This window comes from Capsaspora owczarzaki (assembly GCF_000151315.2).
Source record: "Capsaspora owczarzaki ATCC 30864 unplaced genomic scaffold supercont2.16, whole genome shotgun sequence".
NCBI classification, from domain to species: domain Eukaryota; class Filasterea; order Ministeriida; family Capsasporidae; genus Capsaspora; species Capsaspora owczarzaki.
The window spans coordinates 607809-626744 of record NW_011887307.1 but is presented as its reverse complement, the minus strand read 5'-3'; the positions used below and the strand labels follow the sequence as shown (position 1 = coordinate 626744).

The 18936-nt window shown below is 51.6% G+C and overlaps 5 protein-coding genes across 5 annotated transcripts; 3 read left to right on the top strand and 2 right to left on the bottom strand.

Moving 5' to 3' along the window:
- Positions 1 to 598: 598 nt before the first annotated feature.
- On the top strand, positions 599 to 3242 carry CAOG_07927 (hypothetical protein; the record flags this gene model as incomplete). The annotated part of the gene is made up of 2 exons (XM_004342962.1): positions 599 to 1803; positions 1853 to 3242. The coding sequence occupies 2 exons, from the start codon at positions 599 to 601 to the stop codon at positions 3240 to 3242; spliced, it is 2595 nt and encodes an 864-aa protein (XP_004343012.1).
- A 1101-nt stretch (positions 3243 to 4343) lies between these two features.
- Positions 4344 to 6897, bottom strand: CAOG_07926 (interleukin-1 receptor-associated kinase 4; the record flags this gene model as incomplete). The annotated part of the gene is made up of 8 exons (XM_004342961.1): positions 4344 to 5799; positions 5868 to 5942; positions 6022 to 6105; positions 6194 to 6277; positions 6350 to 6433; positions 6513 to 6596; positions 6673 to 6756; positions 6839 to 6897. The coding sequence occupies 8 exons, from the start codon at positions 6895 to 6897 to the stop codon at positions 4344 to 4346; spliced, it is 2010 nt and encodes a 669-aa protein (XP_004343011.1).
- Positions 6898 to 7164: 267 nt separating this feature from the next.
- CAOG_07925 (hypothetical protein) lies at positions 7165 to 8842 on the top strand. The gene is made up of 6 exons (XM_004342960.2): positions 7165 to 7280; positions 7414 to 7479; positions 7628 to 7788; positions 7926 to 8177; positions 8243 to 8437; positions 8539 to 8842. Exons 1-6 carry the CDS (start codon positions 7199 to 7201, stop codon positions 8773 to 8775), a joined length of 993 nt encoding a protein of 330 aa, XP_004343010.2. The 5' UTR covers positions 7165 to 7198; the 3' UTR covers positions 8776 to 8842.
- Positions 8843 to 8948: 106 nt separating this feature from the next.
- CAOG_07924 (hypothetical protein) lies at positions 8949 to 14030 on the bottom strand (the record flags this gene model as incomplete). Its single annotated transcript, XM_004342959.2, has 16 exons — positions 8949 to 9391; positions 9494 to 9603; positions 9701 to 9834; positions 9925 to 10032; positions 10134 to 10383; positions 10497 to 10805; positions 10892 to 11058; positions 11181 to 11317; positions 11483 to 11730; positions 11858 to 11936; positions 12050 to 12216; positions 12293 to 12922; positions 13063 to 13266; positions 13388 to 13440; positions 13537 to 13642; positions 13851 to 14030. 16 exons carry the CDS (start codon positions 14028 to 14030, stop codon positions 9142 to 9144), a joined length of 3132 nt encoding a protein of 1043 aa, XP_004343009.1. The 3' UTR covers positions 8949 to 9141.
- A 358-nt stretch (positions 14031 to 14388) lies between these two features.
- CAOG_07923 (NADPH-cytochrome P450 reductase) lies at positions 14389 to 18341 on the top strand. Its single transcript, XM_004342958.2, has 9 exons — positions 14389 to 14696; positions 15623 to 15665; positions 15781 to 15909; positions 15987 to 16136; positions 16255 to 17139; positions 17236 to 17347; positions 17475 to 17624; positions 17738 to 17886; positions 17969 to 18341. The coding sequence occupies exons 1-9, from the start codon at positions 14422 to 14424 to the stop codon at positions 18203 to 18205; spliced, it is 2130 nt and encodes a 709-aa protein (XP_004343008.1). The 5' UTR covers positions 14389 to 14421; the 3' UTR covers positions 18206 to 18341.
- The last annotated feature ends 595 nt before the right edge of the window (positions 18342 to 18936 follow it).

The following is an 18936-nucleotide window of genomic DNA, read 5'->3' as shown; positions in this document are numbered from 1 at the left end:
TCAATTCGACGGCTTGTCCCTCTCTTTGCTGATGCCCACCGCACCGTTCGCCCCACTCACACCTCTCTCATTGCAATTCACGTCCTCTGCTCACCCTTCCCCTTCCCCCCTTCCCCTTTCCCTCTCCCATCTCCTCCCTTCCCTCGTTCGTTCGTTCCATCCACGCTTTTTTTTCTCTCCGCTTTTTTATTTATTTATTTTATTTTATTTATTTTTTTTTGTTGCAATTTTCGCACCCCTCACTTTTTGTCCGTTCTATTTTTTTTTTTTTTTTTTTTTGTTACAGATTTTCTTCCCTTCGTCCAAGTTTCCCCGTCTCCACAAACCTCAATTGCTTCTTGCCAGACGGTGACTCAAGCCAAAGCCAAAGCCAAAGCCAAAGCCAAAGCCAAAGCCACTTTCAAGCACAACCACCCGTCAAAAACACTTTCCGTGGTTTTTTCCTTCTGTTTTTTTTTTTTTTGCCTCCGCGTTCCCGTCCCCGCTGCCTCTTTTTTTCCAATCTACGCACTTTTGGACTTGCTTCAAGGACCAACAAGCAAACCCCCCTGAAAACGACCAATCTCTGGACTTTTCACAAAGGAATAGCAAGACAGCAATGCAGCTCGCGTACCAGCCCAACATGAGCATGGCGCAACCGCACCAGCAACAACCGCAGCCGCAGCTCATGCAGCAGCAGCAGCACCCGCAGCAGCAGCAGGTCATGCATTACTCTGTGCCATCGCAGCAGCAACCTGGCACCATCTTCCATGCCATGCAGCAACAGCCACCTCAACAACAGCAACAACAGCAACAACTGCCCGTTCAATACATGGCTGTGTACGATGATGCTCAGCGCGTCCACTACGTGCCCGCTGCTCAGCTCCCGCTCTCTCCGCAACAGCAACACGCACAGCAACAAGCGCAGCTCCACCAGCACCAACTTCACCAACAACAGTTGCAACAGCAGCAGATGCAACAACAACAACAACAGCAACAGCTTCAGCAGCACCAATTGCATCAACAACAGCTGCAGCTTCAACAACAGCAGCAACAGCAGCAGCAGCAACAACAACAACAACAACAACAGCAGCAGCAGCAGCAGCAACAACAACAGCAACCATCCACATTGAACGAGCGTATTCCTCGCCCGACTCCCATCGAAGTCCCGAGCGGACATTACGCTGGAGAGCAAATGTTCCATCCTTACCAGCTCGCCCAACAACACCAACAACACCAACAACAACAGCAACAACAACCCGTTGCTGCGATGCAACAAGCACAGCAGCAGCAGCAGCAGCAGCAACAGCAACAGCCCCAAGTGATCTACGCTCCTGCAGGATTTGCCGTTCACCCTGCTGCTGCTGCGGCGGCCACTTCCAATGGCATGACCTCGCCTCAACAGCAATACTCGTCTCCAGCGATGGCGCCCATCATGCTCGCGCCCAGCAGCGTCAGCGTGGGACTGACCAAGCCAAGGTCCAACTCGGAAAACCTGCCCTTCCGCCCCGCACAGTACAACGAGGACGGCTCAACAGCGCCGCGCCAGCGTCTGCTCCGTCGCATCTCGGGAGGAGTCATCCCTGCCGAGCATCGCCAGAATCTCGCCGCCATGAGCGATGGGGACAATGCATCCTTGCTGTCGTCCCATTTCGACAGCAGCGACGACGATGAGCAGATGCAACCCCACTCTGAGAGCCACTCGCGCCAGCCCTCCCACGAAGAGGATCCCCGCCAAGGTGCTGAATGCCTGCTCTTCATGGCCAATTCCAATCCCGCCGCCGTGCCCATTTCGCAGCAGCAGCAAGCACAGCAACCAATGCAGTATGCTTCCCAGCAACCACCTCAACCTCAGCAGCAACCCCAACCGCAGCAACTGCAACACCCACCACAACAACAACAACAACCTCAAGCCGATGCCCAAGCTGGCGTTCCCTTCTGCTGACATGACCTTCCCCACCCCGCCCTTGTCCCCGCCGAACGCGATGCAACAGCGCCAGTACCAGTATCACCAACAACAGCAACTACACATGCAACAAATCCAGCAGATGCAGCAACAACAGCAGCAGCAGCAGCAGCAGCAACAACAACAGCAACAATTGCAACAGCATCAACAACAACATCAACCTGTGGCTTACTTTGCCCCGCCTGCCGCTGCTGCCGGTCCCGCGCAGGCCTACCACATGCCAGCACAACGCTCGTCGTCGATCGGTGTCATTCCCCAACCAAATCCATCTGCATTGGCTCCCATCCACAACACTCCGTATCCGCAGCCATTTGAAGCGGCATTCGCGCAACAACAAAAGTACCAGGTCATGCAGCAACAGCAGCAAGAGCAGCAGCAGCAGCAAATGCAGCTGCAGTCCATGCTTTCGTCGTCTGCCCCGTCGTCGTTCGCTGGCTTGCGGGGCGCGGCTTCGTCGGCCATTCCCATCCCGTCTGCGACCAGCGCTTCGGGATCGCCAGCCATTGCAACGTCACCAGTCAATTCCTCGACTGCCGCCGCTTCCGGCTCCCTTGGCAACGCCACTGGCGCAGCCATGCTTACCGTTTTGCAAGAACCATGCCACGTTCAGCTCCGATCCAAGCCGGACAAGAACTACATGATCCGCCCTCCGATTCGCGTCGCAGTGGCCGGCAGCTTCTGTCGCGAGACGGACTTTATGACCGCCACGCTTGTTCAATCTCGCAACGGCGAGGAGGTTCGCTGCGGCGATGTCAAAGTCCTCGAAGGCTCGTACGTGGATCTGGGCTATCGCCGCTACTTTAGCGACAACGTGGCCACCTTCAACGAGCTCCGCATCATGGTCAAGCCCAGCTCCATTCACAACAATGGCACTCTGCGCATCAAGTTTTCGCTCATGACGCGCACTGGCAACGGCACGCGCGAAATTGGCAGCGTTCTCACCTGCACTCGCATGACGCTGTACTCAAACTACACCCAGATGGCTCCCAGCGACAAGTCGGCGTACATGCATGCCAACCCGAAGCGTCGCTCGAACGGCGGTGTCACTTCCCCCCTGCTCTCGCCGACCGCCACGTCTCCCCTTGCCTCGCCGCCAACCATGTCTCCCCCGCCCATGTCGCCACCGTCCGAAGGTGCGGGCATGGCGTACTATCAGCGGCATCAACTCGAGCCGCTCCACGAGCAGCCCATGCTGCATCACTTTATGCACCAGCAGCAGCACCAGTTGCAGCAGCAGATGCAGCAGCTCAACATGCAGCCTTCATCCATGCAAATGCCCAGCAACAACATGTTGTGAGCGCCTGTTCTTCTTTTAAAAAATTTACGCTGTTTGTGTTTTCTTGTCGTTTCCGTGTCGCTCGTGCAGGCGCGAGCTGCCTAACGGTTTGCGTAAATCTTGGAATTTATCGCCTGCGGCCCTTCCTCCCCCCCCCTTTTTTGACGTGTGTACCTGTTCTGCTACCATCCTTTTGTACTGTATCTCTTCCCCTCCCCCGCCTTTCGTCATTATCTGCAAACAATGACGACAAGGTTGGTTTCTCGTTTCTTCGATTTGATTGCTTTGATTGCCCTGTTGATTGCCACTTGATTCATTTTTTTGTTGCCTCTTGCTACGTTGCCTTGTTCTTGTAGTGTACCATTTCTTTTCCTTTGCTGCATTAAACCTACCTTACTCACTGAGCAACTCGAGTGAGCTTCGGCTCGCTACCCTGTCGAAAACATTGTCTTTAGATGCGTTCATCGCGGTTCTTGCTGCCCCGCATGGCCTTGCGCCCGGCAGCGTGTCTGGCGTGGTTCTCACTGATCTGAATGTTCCTGTTACGTCGACTGTCGATTTGCAAAACAATGACAAGCTGACCCTTGTTGTTTGAAACGAGCTTCTTGGTTGTTGTGCCAGCCAGCTGGTTGATGATCGCTTTCAGCAAGTGCGTTTGTTTTGCATGCTCGCTGAAAGTGTTCAGTTGTTCAGTTGTTCGTGAGTTTGTGTTTTGCCGTGGTTGTTGTGCCCGGGTAACTTGGACAAAATTGTTCATGACCGTGACAAGACAATGGGTTTGTCAATTTCAAGGCGAAATACATGTCAATCCGCTCAAAATTAGGTCGAATGCTTGCACTTTAAAATCGGTACGCTTCAAAATTATGGATTAGCTCCCAAAACACAAGTGACATAAAAAAAACAACAATGAAGCTCACAGGACCAATTCCTGGTGCATTGGAGTTTTGTGTGAAAAGCAAGGGCGCTGAGAAAGGTACAAGTCATGAAGCAACAGTTACAACATGCAGGAGGAGCATGCTACAAGAGTGCGAATGGGAAACGGACACCGAGAGCGTAGTGAAGAAACCTCGCTCATTACTGGATAAAGTACTGAGACACCAGCACAGCATCTTTCGCTTGGCATCAAGGATCCAATGTAGCAAGGAGGCGTCCAAAAGACGGACGCTCATCGGCATCGTCATCAAGACACTCGAGCGCGAGGGTGACAATCTCGCTGACGCTCTGGCCCTCGGCTTCGGTTGGGTGGAGAGCCGAGTCCAGCATCTCAATGCATTTTTGGTTGTTCGCAGCCTTTCGCGCAGTTCTTTTCAGCAGAATACCGGGTTTGGCTGCAGTGACCAATTCCAGTAGAATCATGCCAAATGCATAAACGTCCGTCTTGATGGTCATGCGGCCTTCTAAGAACTCGGGACACATGTAAGCAGCGGTGCCTTGAGGAACCTTCGTGCGAAGGTAGCTCTTGTCATCAAGATGCTCGGCAGCACGGACAAGACCAAAATCAGACACTTTTGCATTGAAGTGTGCGTCCAGCAGAACATTGTCCGTCTTGAGGTCGAGGTGGAACAGAACATGGTCAGGGAATGCGGTTTGGACGTAGTGCATGCCGCGGGCAACATCAGCTGCAATGCGATGGCGCTGGGACCAAGTCAGCGGAGGAGTGTTGTTTTTGCGATTCAAACGATCTCGAGCAGAACCATTCGGCATGAACTCGTACACCAAGCAATATTCACCCTGAGCTTCGGCATACGACAGCATGGCAATGATGTTTGTGTGGCGGAATTTAGATAGAGATTTCAACTCTGACTGAAACGCTGCATAGTGCTGGATCGATTCGGCGGACAGCTTCTTGATGGCGACGGCAACAGGAGGTCCAGGCAGACTGGCACCGTACACGCGACCAAATGCTCCTTCGCCGAGCAGAGAATCCGCAGCAAAATTGTTCGTGGCGGAGGCGAGAGCGGCGAGAGGCACTTGTGGGATGGGTCCGTCAAAGTTCGACAAAGGTCCAGCGGCGAGTTGGTTGCACTCAAGTACATCAATCCGATCAAAGGCTGACTTCAGATTGGAGCGAAGTTGTTGCAGCTCCTGGTCTTTGGTAGCGAGCTCCTGATCTTTGGCGGCAAACTCTTGGTGTTTCGTAGCGAGCTCCTGCTCTCTTGTTGTGAGCTTCTGTTTGTTGGCATCAAGCTCCTGATCCTTGGCGGTGAGCTCCTGGTCTTTAGTAGCAAGCTGTTGGTCTTTCGCAACGAGCTCCTGCTCTGTCGTTGCGAGCTTCTGGTCCTTGGCAGCGAGATCGATGCGAAGTTGTTGTAGTTCCTGATCTTTGGCAGCGAGCGCCTGATCTCTAGTAGCAAGCTCCTGCTTGTTGGTTGCGAGCTCCTGGTCTTTGGTAACGAGCGCCTGGTCCTTTGCCGAGAGGACTTGCTCTTGAGCTGCCAGTTTGGAGCGCAGTTGCCGATTTTCGGTTGCAAGTGTGACAGAAGGTTGGAGCTGAGTGTGTGCTGCTGCACGAGCTGCAATCTGAGCCAATTCGGCAGGCGATGGAGCACGCTGATGGTCAAGACGCCCAGAAGAATGACTATAGTTTCACCAAGCAGGTGAGTGGCTTGCTGTTCATGCTGTAATCCAACAAACAAGCAGTCTTACTCCAATTTACAAATGGCATTGTCTATTTGCTTGAGTGCATTGATTCCAGTATTGGTTAGGAAGTTCTGGGACAAACTGTTATTGTCGATTACAGCATCAGATTGGAGCATGAGTTTAACGGCTGTCAGAGCACCTTGAAGTAATCGATATGTACTTAAGCGTTTTCAACGTCTTGTTCACTTTGAGTGCTTGAGCGTTTGCCCGTGCTCCAGCATCGCCAATCAGATTCTGATGCAGACTGTCGGGCCCCTCCATCAGTGAGCACTCTTTATGTTCTCTGTTAAGATCACCCATTCAGATGCTTCACTCAAAATGAGATGCCTTACTCGAGATAAGTCAGCGTCTTGTTCACTTTGAGTGCCTCAGCGATCGCGTGCGCTCCAACATCGCCAATCTGGTTCTTGTTCAGACTGTCCATGCCCTCCGTCAGTGAGTATTCTAATCCCCTACTCACATGCATCAGTCAAAGTAAGATGCCTGACTTGAGATCCTTCAGCATCGTGTTCACTTTGAGAACCTCAGCAATGGCCTGCGCTCCAACATCGCCAATCTGATTCTCACTCAGACTGTCCATATCCCCCTCCATCAGTGAGCACTCTACTGAATCACCCACTCACATGCACCAGCAAGAGTGAGATGCCTTACGAGAGCAGAGTCACCGTCTTGTTCACTTTGAGTGCCTCAGCAATCGCCCGCGCTCCAGCATCGCCAATCTGATTGCCACCCAGACTGACCATCCCTTCCATCATTGAGCACTCTTCTGAATCACCCACCCACATGCACCAACAAGAGTGAGATGCCTTACAAGAGGTGAGTCAGTGTCGTGTTCACTTTGAGTGCCTCAGCAATCGCTTTCGCTTCTTCATCGCCAATTCGATTGCGACTCAGACTGTCCATCCCTCCATTCTCGTCAGCACACACACTCGCGCTGTCAACAACTGTGTTCCAACAAACTCGGGCTTTTCTATTACTAGAGCGTTCCACTCGCATTCTTGACGTCGTCGTACAACTCGCGCTGGTTCTGATTCATATTCTGATCTTTGAAATCAGCACACAGCTAAACAAACAAAAGACACTCCAAAAGCGATTCACTGTTTTCACGTTGCAGATCCTTGCTCAGCATTTTCGTGTTTCATTCGTCGATGAGTCAAAGTGAAGGGATGAAATGACCATGCATTTGGATGGATTCTGAGAATCGAATAAAAGAAGCCAAAACGCAGCTTTCGCCCTTCCGCTCACTCACGATATTATTATCTTCCAACGCTGGTACGTCCTTGTCTATTTCGCAAGCTCAGTCTTTTGTGTTACTTGGTTTCTTAGAGTTTGAGCGAATGATCACGTTAGATTCTGCCATTGGCTGGTTTCTCGTCCAAGCCATCGCCGTCTACGCTGTCATCCGCCTCAAGTTTGGCGGTAAGTGACTTTATCATCATCATCAGCATCATGAGCATGGTGATGATGGTGAATCATCGTTTCAATGCTAGTGGTGAGCTTTTGGCTTATCTGATCCCTTTGGCGCCTTTTTTTTTCGTTGCTTTTGGGTCAGACCCGCTCAAGCAGCCGGCTTCAACTGCACCGGCCCAAGCACAAGCACAAGCACAAGCCACACATGGTAAGATCCGGGCTTGCTGACCCCGTGCGCACTCGGCAAGACGAACAAAGGACCTGTCCGCTTGGCTTGTGGATCTTCCCCCTTCACTCATTCAGTTGGCTGGACTCTTGACTTGCACCCCGCACTTGCCGTCAAGACAAACCTGCAGATCATAGCTCAAACTCACATCGTGGCACGACTGTCCCAGCACTGGCACCCAAGCCTGTTGCAAACCCGAAAAAGATGTTTCAGTTCATTCTGCTCATGCTGGCAATGCACGACATTCTGACCTTTGTGAAGCAGACGCCGACATATTATGACATCCTTGGAGTAAGTACAGCAAACAACAAAAAGGCGGTGAAAAGGAATTTGCTGGAGCCTGTCTTTCACTGTTGACCGGATGGAGATGGAAATTCCCTGCAAATCTTTCCGAATGCCATTGATTTCATGCGCTGTACGCGTATCAGGTCTCTCCGGCTGCGTCTGCTGCCGAGATCAAGGCCGGGTACCGCGCCGCGTCGCTGACACACCATCCCGATCGCACGGGCGGCGAGTCGGAGGAGTTTCTGGCCGTTGCTCGGGCTTACGATGTCCTTCGCGATCCCGACAGCCGTCGCCGATATGACATGTTCGGAGCAGAGGTGATTGAGAAATGCGGACCAGCTCGTTGCGCCACCCACTCGGACTATGTCAACGTTTACCTCGAGACACATTTCTTGGTAGGAGCTGTCGTTGTGTCTTGAAAGGGTGCCGAAATCATTGCTTGTGCTGATGTGGTGAACAGTCCAAGCTTGGAATCGCCATTTCGTGTTTGATCCCCATCTTTACAGCTCCCAAAGTTCAGTCCTACAGATCCTGGATGATCTGCGCGTACGTTTGGTCGCTCCTTTATTCCATTATTTGGATTGTCCGGGAGAGCAACCCGTCCACGATCAAGCCAAACTCCCCCGAGTTTGAAACGGATGCCATGTGGGGACATGTACGTTGTGCGCTTGTGTCTGTGAATTTTTGGCCCGATTTTGCTCGTTTTGATGGTTGACTCATTCACGTCTTGTTTTTATTTTTTGGGCACAATGACAGTATGCCATTTTAGTGACGTGGATTTTCCGGATTGTTCGACACCATGACGGCGTTGACCGACGATCCACTCGCGAACTGCTGCTCCGCTCGGAGCTCGAGCTGCAAGCCTTAAAGCAAGAAGTCGCACAATTACGAGCGGCTCGCGGCGAACTGCGTCTTCCCTCGGAAGTCGAGCTTCTGGCAATTCAAGAAAAGCTGTCCGCATTGCCGCAAGAAGGCCGAACACGTGCACGCTGACATGTGGTAGCTAGACGCGTTCTGGAGTTTGTAGTTCATCCAATACAACCGCCATCAATACAGCCAACTCCAACGTTTCCCACCGACAGCGCGGTTGATACGCATACTCTGACGTTGTCAGAGCGAACCAAAGGGTGCAGCTCTAATCCATTCAGTGAATTCGTCGTCATTCATTCCAGGCATCAGTCTTTATTGTACAGTACTGTACTAGTTCTCAAAGTCTCAAGTGTCGAACAAACACATTTCGAGACAAGTCAGGTTTGCTCACGAAAGCACAGACATGGAAGGAGAGGACAACGGGGGACGGGGGAAAACGGAACAACATTCAAAGTGAAATCGTGAGGTCACCGGAAAGGGATTGGTGTTTTACGCAGTCGTGCCATGCACGGAAAGAACGAGGCTGAGCGCACCGTTGGCAACACCACTCTTAAACTCGTCCAACGTGATGCGCTCGTCACCATCGACATCAATGTTCGCAAACAGCTGAGCAACCTCGCTGGCAATCTGCTCAGGATGCGCAACTTCTCCGGCAGCCTCCTTGCAGGACTGCACGATCAAGGTCATTTCTTCCTTGGAAATGTAGCCATTGCCATCGAGATCGTAAGATCGGAACATTCTAGCAGGGGAGCGAAGGACAACCAAAACAGCCTGTGAGCACATGCCCGAGTTGTTGTTCACCAGCCGTTCCAAACAAACAAACAAAAAACCCCAAACATACAGGGCAAGCTTTTCATCCGGAGTGCCGCGCGTGAGGACTGACAAACCGCAGACAAACTCGGCAAACGAAATCATGCCGTTGCCGTCGGTGTCGAACGCTTTGAAGTTTTCCTAAACGAAGGCAAAACGACAGCAAGCGTGAGGGCACAATCCAAGACAAAGCGACGTGGCTTGTCGACAAGCAAAACTAAAAAAAACCTCCTCTTACTTCAATCACCAACGGATCGGTGCAGCCAACCTCTCGAAGACCTTGCTCAAACCGAGCGCGATCAATCTGGCCATGCGAGTCCGTTGTCAGCGTTGACCATTTGGCAATCAGCTCATTCAGTTCGCTTGGGCCAACTGTGTGGATGCAAAAAACAGAGCGAGTTGGTGGATGGGATGAGCACCGAAATCTTGTTGCGGTCTTCAGACAATGGCGGTCACGTTTACAGTGAGTCACGGCGAGCAAATTTTGGAAGAGCGCATTCTTGGCTGGCTGCGTCGGGGCCGAGAGGTCGGCATACGAGGAGAAAAAGGCAAAGCCGGAATCGCCCAAGTCTAGAGTGTTTTGAAGAAGATTGCAAAAAACAAAGACTTGTCAATTAACAATGGCATGCATGGAGCCATCTATGAGGCAGCCATTTCGTATCGATACATACTGGGTAGTCCCGGAGTTTTAAGCGGCGTTCCAACTGTGGTCGAGACGGCTTTCGAAGCGACAACCGCCTCCGAGAGCACAGAGGTCTCGCTTGTCGAAGGAAGGTTGCCGCTGCTCGCCGCACGCGCGCGTCCAGAGGGGTCGCGGAACAATTGCACATTGATGAATGCAGCTTGATCCTGCTGTCGCTTTTCCATCAAGCGCTCCAACACTGCCAAGCGATCGATCGCAATAAACTCTCCCTCCATGTTCTACAGCAGAAAAAAAACAAAAAAAAAAAAACGGCAACCACGAAGGTGAGATGATGGCAGCCAAACCGCTTCTCTTGGCACATCCAAGAACAATCAATCAAAGCTTTTCCTACCTTGTACGTGATGAGCAGCTCGCCTCCAAAGCGCGCCTCAATGATGGAGCGGAAATCCTCGTATGTGACGGCACGCGGAACTTCGACCACACGAATCTCGTCATCCAAGGCGCACTTGATCAACAAAATCTTGGCAGTGGAGGACATTGAGGTGAAGAATGTGCGGAGCACGTCGTCCAACAGCGCTGCGGCGTGATCCAGACCCTCGTACTCGAGATGCTGGGCGATGCTGCGATCGACATTTTTCTTAATCTTCTGCAGCAAGTGGCGAATGCGCTCTTCCACGGTGACGCCAACATTGTCATTGTGCTGTACCACCAGAACCAAATTGCGTTAGTAATACAACATTTCACATTGACGCTTCACACTCATTGAGCCAAACGATGCACACGTACATGCTTGAATGCATTCAGCATCTCGGCAGGTTGCTCACGGATGGTGCGCAACAACAAGCCAATCTGGTTGAGAGAATCCACCGCAAAAAGCTGCACAAGAGGGTTGGGGCGGTTGAACTCATCTGCCTCGACCTGTCCAGCGTCAATAATCGCATTCAAAGCGACCACTAACAAAAATCAAGCAGAAAGGAGCACGAAAAGACCAAACCAGCAAAAGAGTCAGTCAGCGCGAGATGGACAACCGAAACGAGCAAACGTCCCCTCCCCTTCTTCAAAAGTAGCCACATACCGGCATCCTGCAGGATTTCAAACTCAAAGGACGGGCCTTGATAGTTGTAGACATTCTCCAAGACCTCATCCTTTGACAAAAAGTAGGAAAAGATGTGGCATAGGACGGCCACCAGCTGATTGTACGTGGTAAGATGACTGGACCCACAAGGCAAGAGCAAGGCAAGAGCAAGGCAAGAGCAAGGCAAAAGCAAGGCAAAAGCAAGGCAAAAGCAAGGCAAAAGCAAGGCAAAAGCAAGGGGAAGGCAATGAGCAAAAGCGCAGCACAAAAAACAGGTGACAAACCCCCAACACTCAACATACATGATTTGAGGCAAGGTCCCTTGAGTGAGGTTGCGAAGCACGCGCACGGCAACCTTGCGGGTGTGCTTGTCGTTTTGCACAAGAGTGATCATGTCTTCCACAACTCCAGTATCGATGAGGAGTTGGATGCGGCTGCGTGCTCCCGAAAGCATGGCGAGCAGCTTGCAAGCGGCATATCGCACCGTAGGCTCCTCCTCATGATGCAGCAGGTCGCGGATGCTCGCCAACAGGTTATGGAAGAGCAAATTCTAGAATACGAAAATCAACGTGAACAAAAAAAAAAAAAAAAGAAAAAAAAAAAAGAAAAGAAAAGAAATATCAGATGCATTGCGCTTCTCGCAAGACCAGTAATTGTGGGTTTTTTGCGGCGTTTACCTGAGCAAGATTCTCATCCACCAAAAGCTGTCCAATGGTGTACAAGACGGCCTTCTTGAGACGCGACTCGGTGGCAGAGCTGTACCATTGAATGTGAGAAGAGTCCGTGAGAGGCGCATCCACTGCATCGAAAGTAGCACAACGCAACAAAAAGTACAGAAAGAAACAACAGGCAAGCACAAATCCCCTTACTTGAGCACCTCGACCAACGAGCGGGTCACAACAGACTGATCATTTTCGCGGACACCGGGGAGCAAAAACGCGAGGCATTTGCAAACGTTGATAATGACCACAGCGTCCGTGTAGGTTCTTCCAGCGTGCGAGAGCAGCTCGGCCAGCAACGGCAGCAGGTTTTTGACCTACATATACACGCGAATATTTGAGTTCTGACATTCCACCACTCAACCACATCGAGCCCACAACTAACTGCCTTACAAGATGCCAGTGAGCCAGTGACTCGAACGCCACATCACCACAAATGACGGAAAGTACCCAGGTCGCATCGCGCAACGTGACAATGAAGTTTGGCTGAGCAAAAATACCGTTAAAGATGCGTTGGATTGGTCCAAGCACATCGAGCTCGAGGAGCTGGTCACGCAAGACTGGATGGTCCCGCGCCAGTGCGCCCACACAGAGCAGCGCTTGTCCACGCACTTGAGGATAGGAGCTGAGGAGCGCCTTCACAAGAACTGGCATGCCGCCAGCCTCGACGAACGCGTTTTTGAAGGCGTGGTGCGACGAGTGCATCCAAAAGTCCGCGGGCATGTTGGCGATGCGAGGACCGGGCAGGAGCAGCGTGACAATCTTGGACGAGTACCATTGCGTGGAGGGAAAGATGGATTGCATAAACTGGACCAGTCGCGGAATGAGCGGGTGGAGCTTTTCGTACACGGCGACCAGCGCTTCGCCAATCTGACGACGGTCTGCTGGAGTCGGGTAGGCTGAAAGCAGATTGACGAGCAATTCACACAGTGTCAGCAGAGCCGATTCACAGCTGTCGAGGGTTGAGATGGTGTGGATGAGGACGTCCCAGTTTGCGTTTTGAGCGCTCGCCAGCGCGGCGGCCTACCGAAGAAAGAATGGTGAAATTGAACAGGGATAAAAACCAAGGGGACGAGCTGTTAGATGGACTTGGAAACAATGGCAGGATTGAAGTGGTATGCTGGGCAGTGATAAAAAAAAAAAAAAAAAAAAAAGGCCTTCACCTTCACGGCTTCGGTGGCAGGGGACGACGTCTCTCGTCCGAGAATGGGCATATCGACATCCATGCTGACATCATTGGCGTTGACAAAGTCCATCATTTGCGTGTCTTGCCAAGACGACACGTTGGAGCGGACCTCTGAAAAGTTGGAGGCGACGCGGAACTGCAGCAAGAATCGCGTCACTTTGCGATGGATTTTGAATCGCTCCTAGAAGATCATTTGAAGAAAAAAAATGCAGTGAGTAGGCATCAAAACTGCATGTAGAGCGTCTGTTGAAAGCTGTCGTGGAATGCGGTCAACGAAACGAAACGGGATGGTGTGCACTTACATCGACGGCATCGTCACCGGCGCGCCGTTTGCGATTCGTTGCCTGTGCCGCGCCTTTTGAGCATTGAAAGTGTTGTATGCGCAGTAAGTACCAACGTTGACAATCTGTTCACAGCAGTGGATCGCTGTTGGGCAATTCCATCCGTTTACCCGTTTCATCGTCTTGCAGCCAATCCGCCATTGTGGCAATAAACTCGTCCAGCTCAATCAGCCCGTCGCCGTTCTTGTCCATGAGGCGCATCAATGCCTCGAGTTCCTAACAGCAGCAGCCATGATGATGGTGATTGTCAAATGCGTGGTGAGATCACCAATCCTGAGAAGAGTGCGCAGAATCCCCTGTCCGGTCCAATCCAAGCCACAAAGCACCAGTTCTTCGGCTAAGAAATGTAGAAATGCGATGCCAGAGCAGATAAAGCAGAGTAGAGAGAGCAGGCGGGGTGTGTGTGGTGTGTGTCGAGCGGTACTTTGGTGTCTGGAACAGAGACGTTGGCGAGATTCGAGACGACCTGGCCGAGCTCGTTCAGCGTGATGACGCCGTTGCCGTCCTTGTCGCACACGGCAAACGCCTTGGTCAGCTCCTCAACAACGGCAGGCGCAAGGCGCGCGCGGTCGCTGGCTGCTGCGTGATCGTGCAAATCCGACATCAATAATAAATAGTTCAAACCAAAAAAAAAAAAAAAAAAAAAAAAAAAAAAAAAAAAAAAGAATGAATGGGAAAATGAATGGGAAAAATGATTGTGATTTTCGGCTTGCTTGCAAAAAAAACCACCCAAAGCGAAGCAACGTTCGATGCTCATCACTCTCACTTGCGATTCCCATCCAAATGGGTGAGTTGGTTTCAATTTTCAAGGGCATTGGGTTGAGTGCTACAGCTACAGCGAGGCTGATGTTCTGAGCATCTCGATCTAATGAAAATCCTTTTGATTTTTGATTCGATTTGATTCATGTTTCTTAGATTTTCAATGTTCCATTTTGCTCTTTGTTTTATTTGTATTTTATTACTCTTCATTTTTTTTTTTTGTTTTCCTTGACAGAATGGCGGCGGGCGATGCGACGTCCGATGCGCTGTCCGCTCCTTCCCATCATGCAGCAGCAGCCGCGGAGCCGGTCGCTGGGCCTGGCATTGACACGGTGGACATTTTCGCTCTGACTGTGATCATCCTGCTCATCGGCCTGTTCTACATCCGCCGCTCCAGGAACAGCACCGCCAGCACCACCCCGAACGGCACCAACACAAAGCCCAGCATTGGCAACGGCAGCAGCAGCAGCGGCAGCGGCAGCAACGGAGCCGCGTCATCATCGGCTGCCAAGTGAGTTTTTGTTCTAGTTTTGTTTCTCGCTTGTCGTCCCTTCCTCCCACCCGCCGCCACCACTCCACATCAGCGAAATCCCCATTTCCATTCCCAATCACCAGCACATGCGATTTGACCGAGTGACTGACTTCGCGGAAGCAAAACGGTCACAAATCCAAAGGAACAGAAACGAAAAAAAAAAACCTCGTGTCTTTTTTTTTTTTTCTTTTTTCCGCTTCTCCCGATTCTCGTTTTGTGAGCTCCGTGCGTTGACAAAGCAGTGATCTCACAAGCGCGAATCCGAGTCGCGACGCAACAAAGTGTGGCCGAAGTCGAGTGGAAGTCGAGGAGTGGACTGGCGCAACATGCAGCCTTTCGTTCCACCTCCCTCAACAACAAACATCAGGCCACACGCCGATTGTGCTCACAGTGCATCGCGCGTGGGATGAGTCGCGCTCATGGACGCTTGGCTCGCTGCTTTGACATGCATCGCACTTGCTTTGATGTGCAGCTTGTTTGGTTTTTGTTTTGCAGCAGCGCACTGAGTTCAGCGGCAGTGATGGCTGCAGAAAAGCGCGAAGCGAGTCAGATGGGCTGAGCTCGCACACAGTCACACAGTCGCATCGCACTCTGGTCGTCACACTCGGTCACACTCTCACCGTCCGATAGCACAGAATCAAAATGATGCACATTCGAATCATAGCACTTGTCCCTAGTCACCTCACTTGGGACTGATGAGAGCAGGGCACATCGAACGCTGTCGTCAGTTTGCCACTTCACTTCACTTCGTTGCCACACATGCTGATCTCGCCATTGCGCTGTTTGTGTTTGTCGAGGGCCCCCCCTTGCTCATGTGGTTGAGTTGGGATTGTTGTTACTGCATCACTCACATTTCCATCGCTGTCTCACTCTCATCCTGGCTTTCGTGTCGTGTCCATTGCTAGGCCCAAGGTCGACAAGACTCTGATTGGTCGCATGAAACGCGCGGTAAAAAGACAAAAAAAAAAAACCCTAAAACGCTCACTTGCTCAGAAATTGAAGGTTGATCTCGACAACACTCACTTTGTCGTGCCTTGTCATTGACTTTTTGACTTTCAAACAGAATGCCAACATGGTTGTGCTCTACGGCTCCCAGACTGGCACCGCCGAGGATTACGCCGGTCGTCTCGCCCAGGAGGCCCGTGTGTACGGCTTTAGCGCCATTTCCCTCGATCTCGAAGATATCGATGTGGTACGTCTTGATGTGTAGCCTGAATGAAACAAAGCACGAGGACTTTTTCCTTCTCATCCTTGAATACTTTTTTGCAGAACGACATCGAGCGCCTCGGCGAAATCCCCGAGTCCGTAGCCGTGTTCTGCATGGCAACGTATGGTGAAGGTGATCCAACGGACAATGCCCAAGCTTTCTACGACTACCTGAAGGATGAGTCGCCCGAGCTCTCGGCTCTGCGCTACATTGTACGTCGTGTTTTTTTGTTTGTTTTGTTTGTTTTGTTGTTTCGGTGGCCGTACGTGTGTGGTCGCGCTTGTCGTCGTCGCTGACAGCCCCTTCACCATCTCCATCTCGTCCATGCAGGTCTTTGGTCTCGGAAACAAGACCTACGAGCATTACAACGCGATCGGCCGATTTGTGGACGAGAAGTTGGCCGAATTTGGCGCCTCGCGCTTGTTTGAGCACGGCGAGGGCGACGACGATGGCAACTTGGAGGAAGACTTTATTGCTTGGAAGGCCAAGATGTGGCCGGCGCTGTGCAAAAAGTTCAACAAGCCCGTCCCTGAAAACGTCAACCTGGCTCCCATTCGCCAGTACAAGGTCAAGATTCACGAGACCTTTGCGCCCGAAAAGGTCTTTACTGGTGAGATGCAAAAGCTCAAGGCCTACGAAAACCAACGCCCCCCGTTCGACTCGAAAAACCCCTTCCTCGCCCCCGTCCGCGTGCACCGCGAGCTTCACACTGGCGGAGACCGCTCGTGCATGCACATTGAGCTTGACATTGCCGGCTCTGGCATCAAGTACGAGGCTGGAGACCACGTTGGCGTTTTTGCGACCAACGACCCCGCTCTCGTCGAGGAGCTCGGCAAGCTGGTTGGCAACGTTGATCTTGACAGTCTCTTCTCCCTGGAGGCCGTGGACGCCCGCTCGAGCAAGAAGAGCCCCTTCCCGTGCCCCTGCACATTCCGCACCGCCCTTCTTCACTACGTCGACATTTTGAGCCAGCCCCGCGCGCATCTCCTGCGCGAGCTGGCCGAGTTCGCGTCCGATCCCAAGGAGAAGGAGTTTTTGGAAAAGCTGACCACGGAAGAGGGCAAGAAGGATTTCCAGGACTGGATTCAGCACGACCAGCGCACAATCCTTGACATCCTGCGTGACTTGCCCTCCGTCAAGCCACCCATGGATTTGCTGCTCGAGTTCCTTCCTCGTCTTCAGTGCCGCTACTATTCCATTTCGTCATCCCCGAAGGTGAGTGTTGCTTGATTGGTTGGCTGTCGGTTGTTCGGTGTTTCTTACTGGAATTTCTTCTCTCTCTCTCTTCCCCCCCCCAACCTTTTGCGACAGGCACACCCGAACTCGGTCCACATCACTGCAGTGCTCGTCAAGTACACCACCAAGCTTGAGCGTGACCGTGCTGGCATTGCCACTTCTTGGCTGAAGCTGAAGAAATCCGAAGGTTCGATCTGGTTGCGTTGCAGTTGTTGCTGATATCCCGTCCTTATTGCTCGGAAACAGCACTCCCACAGACTTTTTGGAATCGTACCATTGACTTTTTTGTTTGTTGCTTCGTTTCACGCTCGCAGCTACTCCCGACCGTGTTCCTATCTTTATTCGTCGCTCCACCTTCAAGCTGCCCAAGCAACACACTGCACCCATCATCATGGTAGGCCCAGGCACCGGTCTCGCGCCGTTCCGTGGCTTTTTGCACGATCGCCGCGTTGAGCGAAGCAAGCGTAAGGAAGTTTTTTCCCCCCCCCTGTCTTGTTTTTGTCCAATCTACCGTTCCGAGTGTGTGATGCCATGTGCTAATTGCTCCAAGCTCTTGTTGCATTGATTGCGTTTGCAGCCACAAACGCCTCGGTTGCCTTTGGCGAGACTGTGCTCTTTTTTGGATGTCGCTCGCGTCATCACGACTACATTTACGAGACCGAGTTGAAAGAGATGGTGGCGGATTCCACGCTGTCTGAGATGCACGTCGCTTTCTCGCGCGATCAGGTGCGCTGCTCTATTTGTGCTCTGTGCGGAAGTGTGTTGCTTGAATTTTGACTTTTCGCACTGACCATTGTTGTTTCCTCAGAACGCCAAAGAGTACGTGACGCACCACATGACGGCCAACAAGAAGCGAGTGTGGGACTTGGTTGCCAAGGGCGCCCACATTTACGTGTGCGGCGATGCGCGCAACATGGCGCGCAACGTTCACCAAATTTTGCTCGAAGCCGTGATGGAGGGCAAGAGCTGCGATGCCACCGAGGCCGCCAACTTTATCAAGAAGCTCCAAGCCGAGGGCCGTTATTCACAGGATGTGTGGACGTAATGATGGGTGTCTTTGGCTTTTTGTGGTGTTTCTGTCGTTTTTTTTCTTTTCTTTTTCTTTTCATGTTTCTGTCCTCGTTTTCCTCCTCTCATTTCTTGAACAATATAGACAAAATGTATCGAACACTCATTCATCCATTCAGCAAGTCCGTCATTCAGTCGTCAGCGAGCAAGATGACACTGGTCTCGTTTTTTTTTTTTTGAAAGACAAGGCGTTTAGAGGCTTCATTCGCTGTCGCTCACCTTTCAACCATGTACTTGATAGTACTCTTAGATGGGAAGAATCGAAAAAGCGGAAGCGCGTGGTTGCGATATCATAAGACGGGACACGATGTCCAGATTTCTGGAATTGCACGATGGCGATCTGAGAGTGTATCAGTTTCCCAGACCCACCGCCTAGGTTTTTCCCATTTAAAATACTATATACACTCATAGGAAAAAAACCGGGCGGGTCAGACCCGCTTGACCATGGAGTTGGCAGGAGCTCACTTGACGTGTCCAGAAAAAGTTCTAGGGATGTCATCCCTATCACTCCCCTTTTGCCCATACACTTTATAATATTCGTCGACTTGAAAGAAACAAGGAGCGGAAGCGGATGGTTGCGATGTCATCGCAGAGGAGACCAGTATCTTTCCCAAAATTGCGAGAACAAAAATAGGCATTTTGACAACAGATTGACGTCACCCACCCACCCCCAAGTACTGTGCAATCTCCCGCATGCTGCTTTTTCAT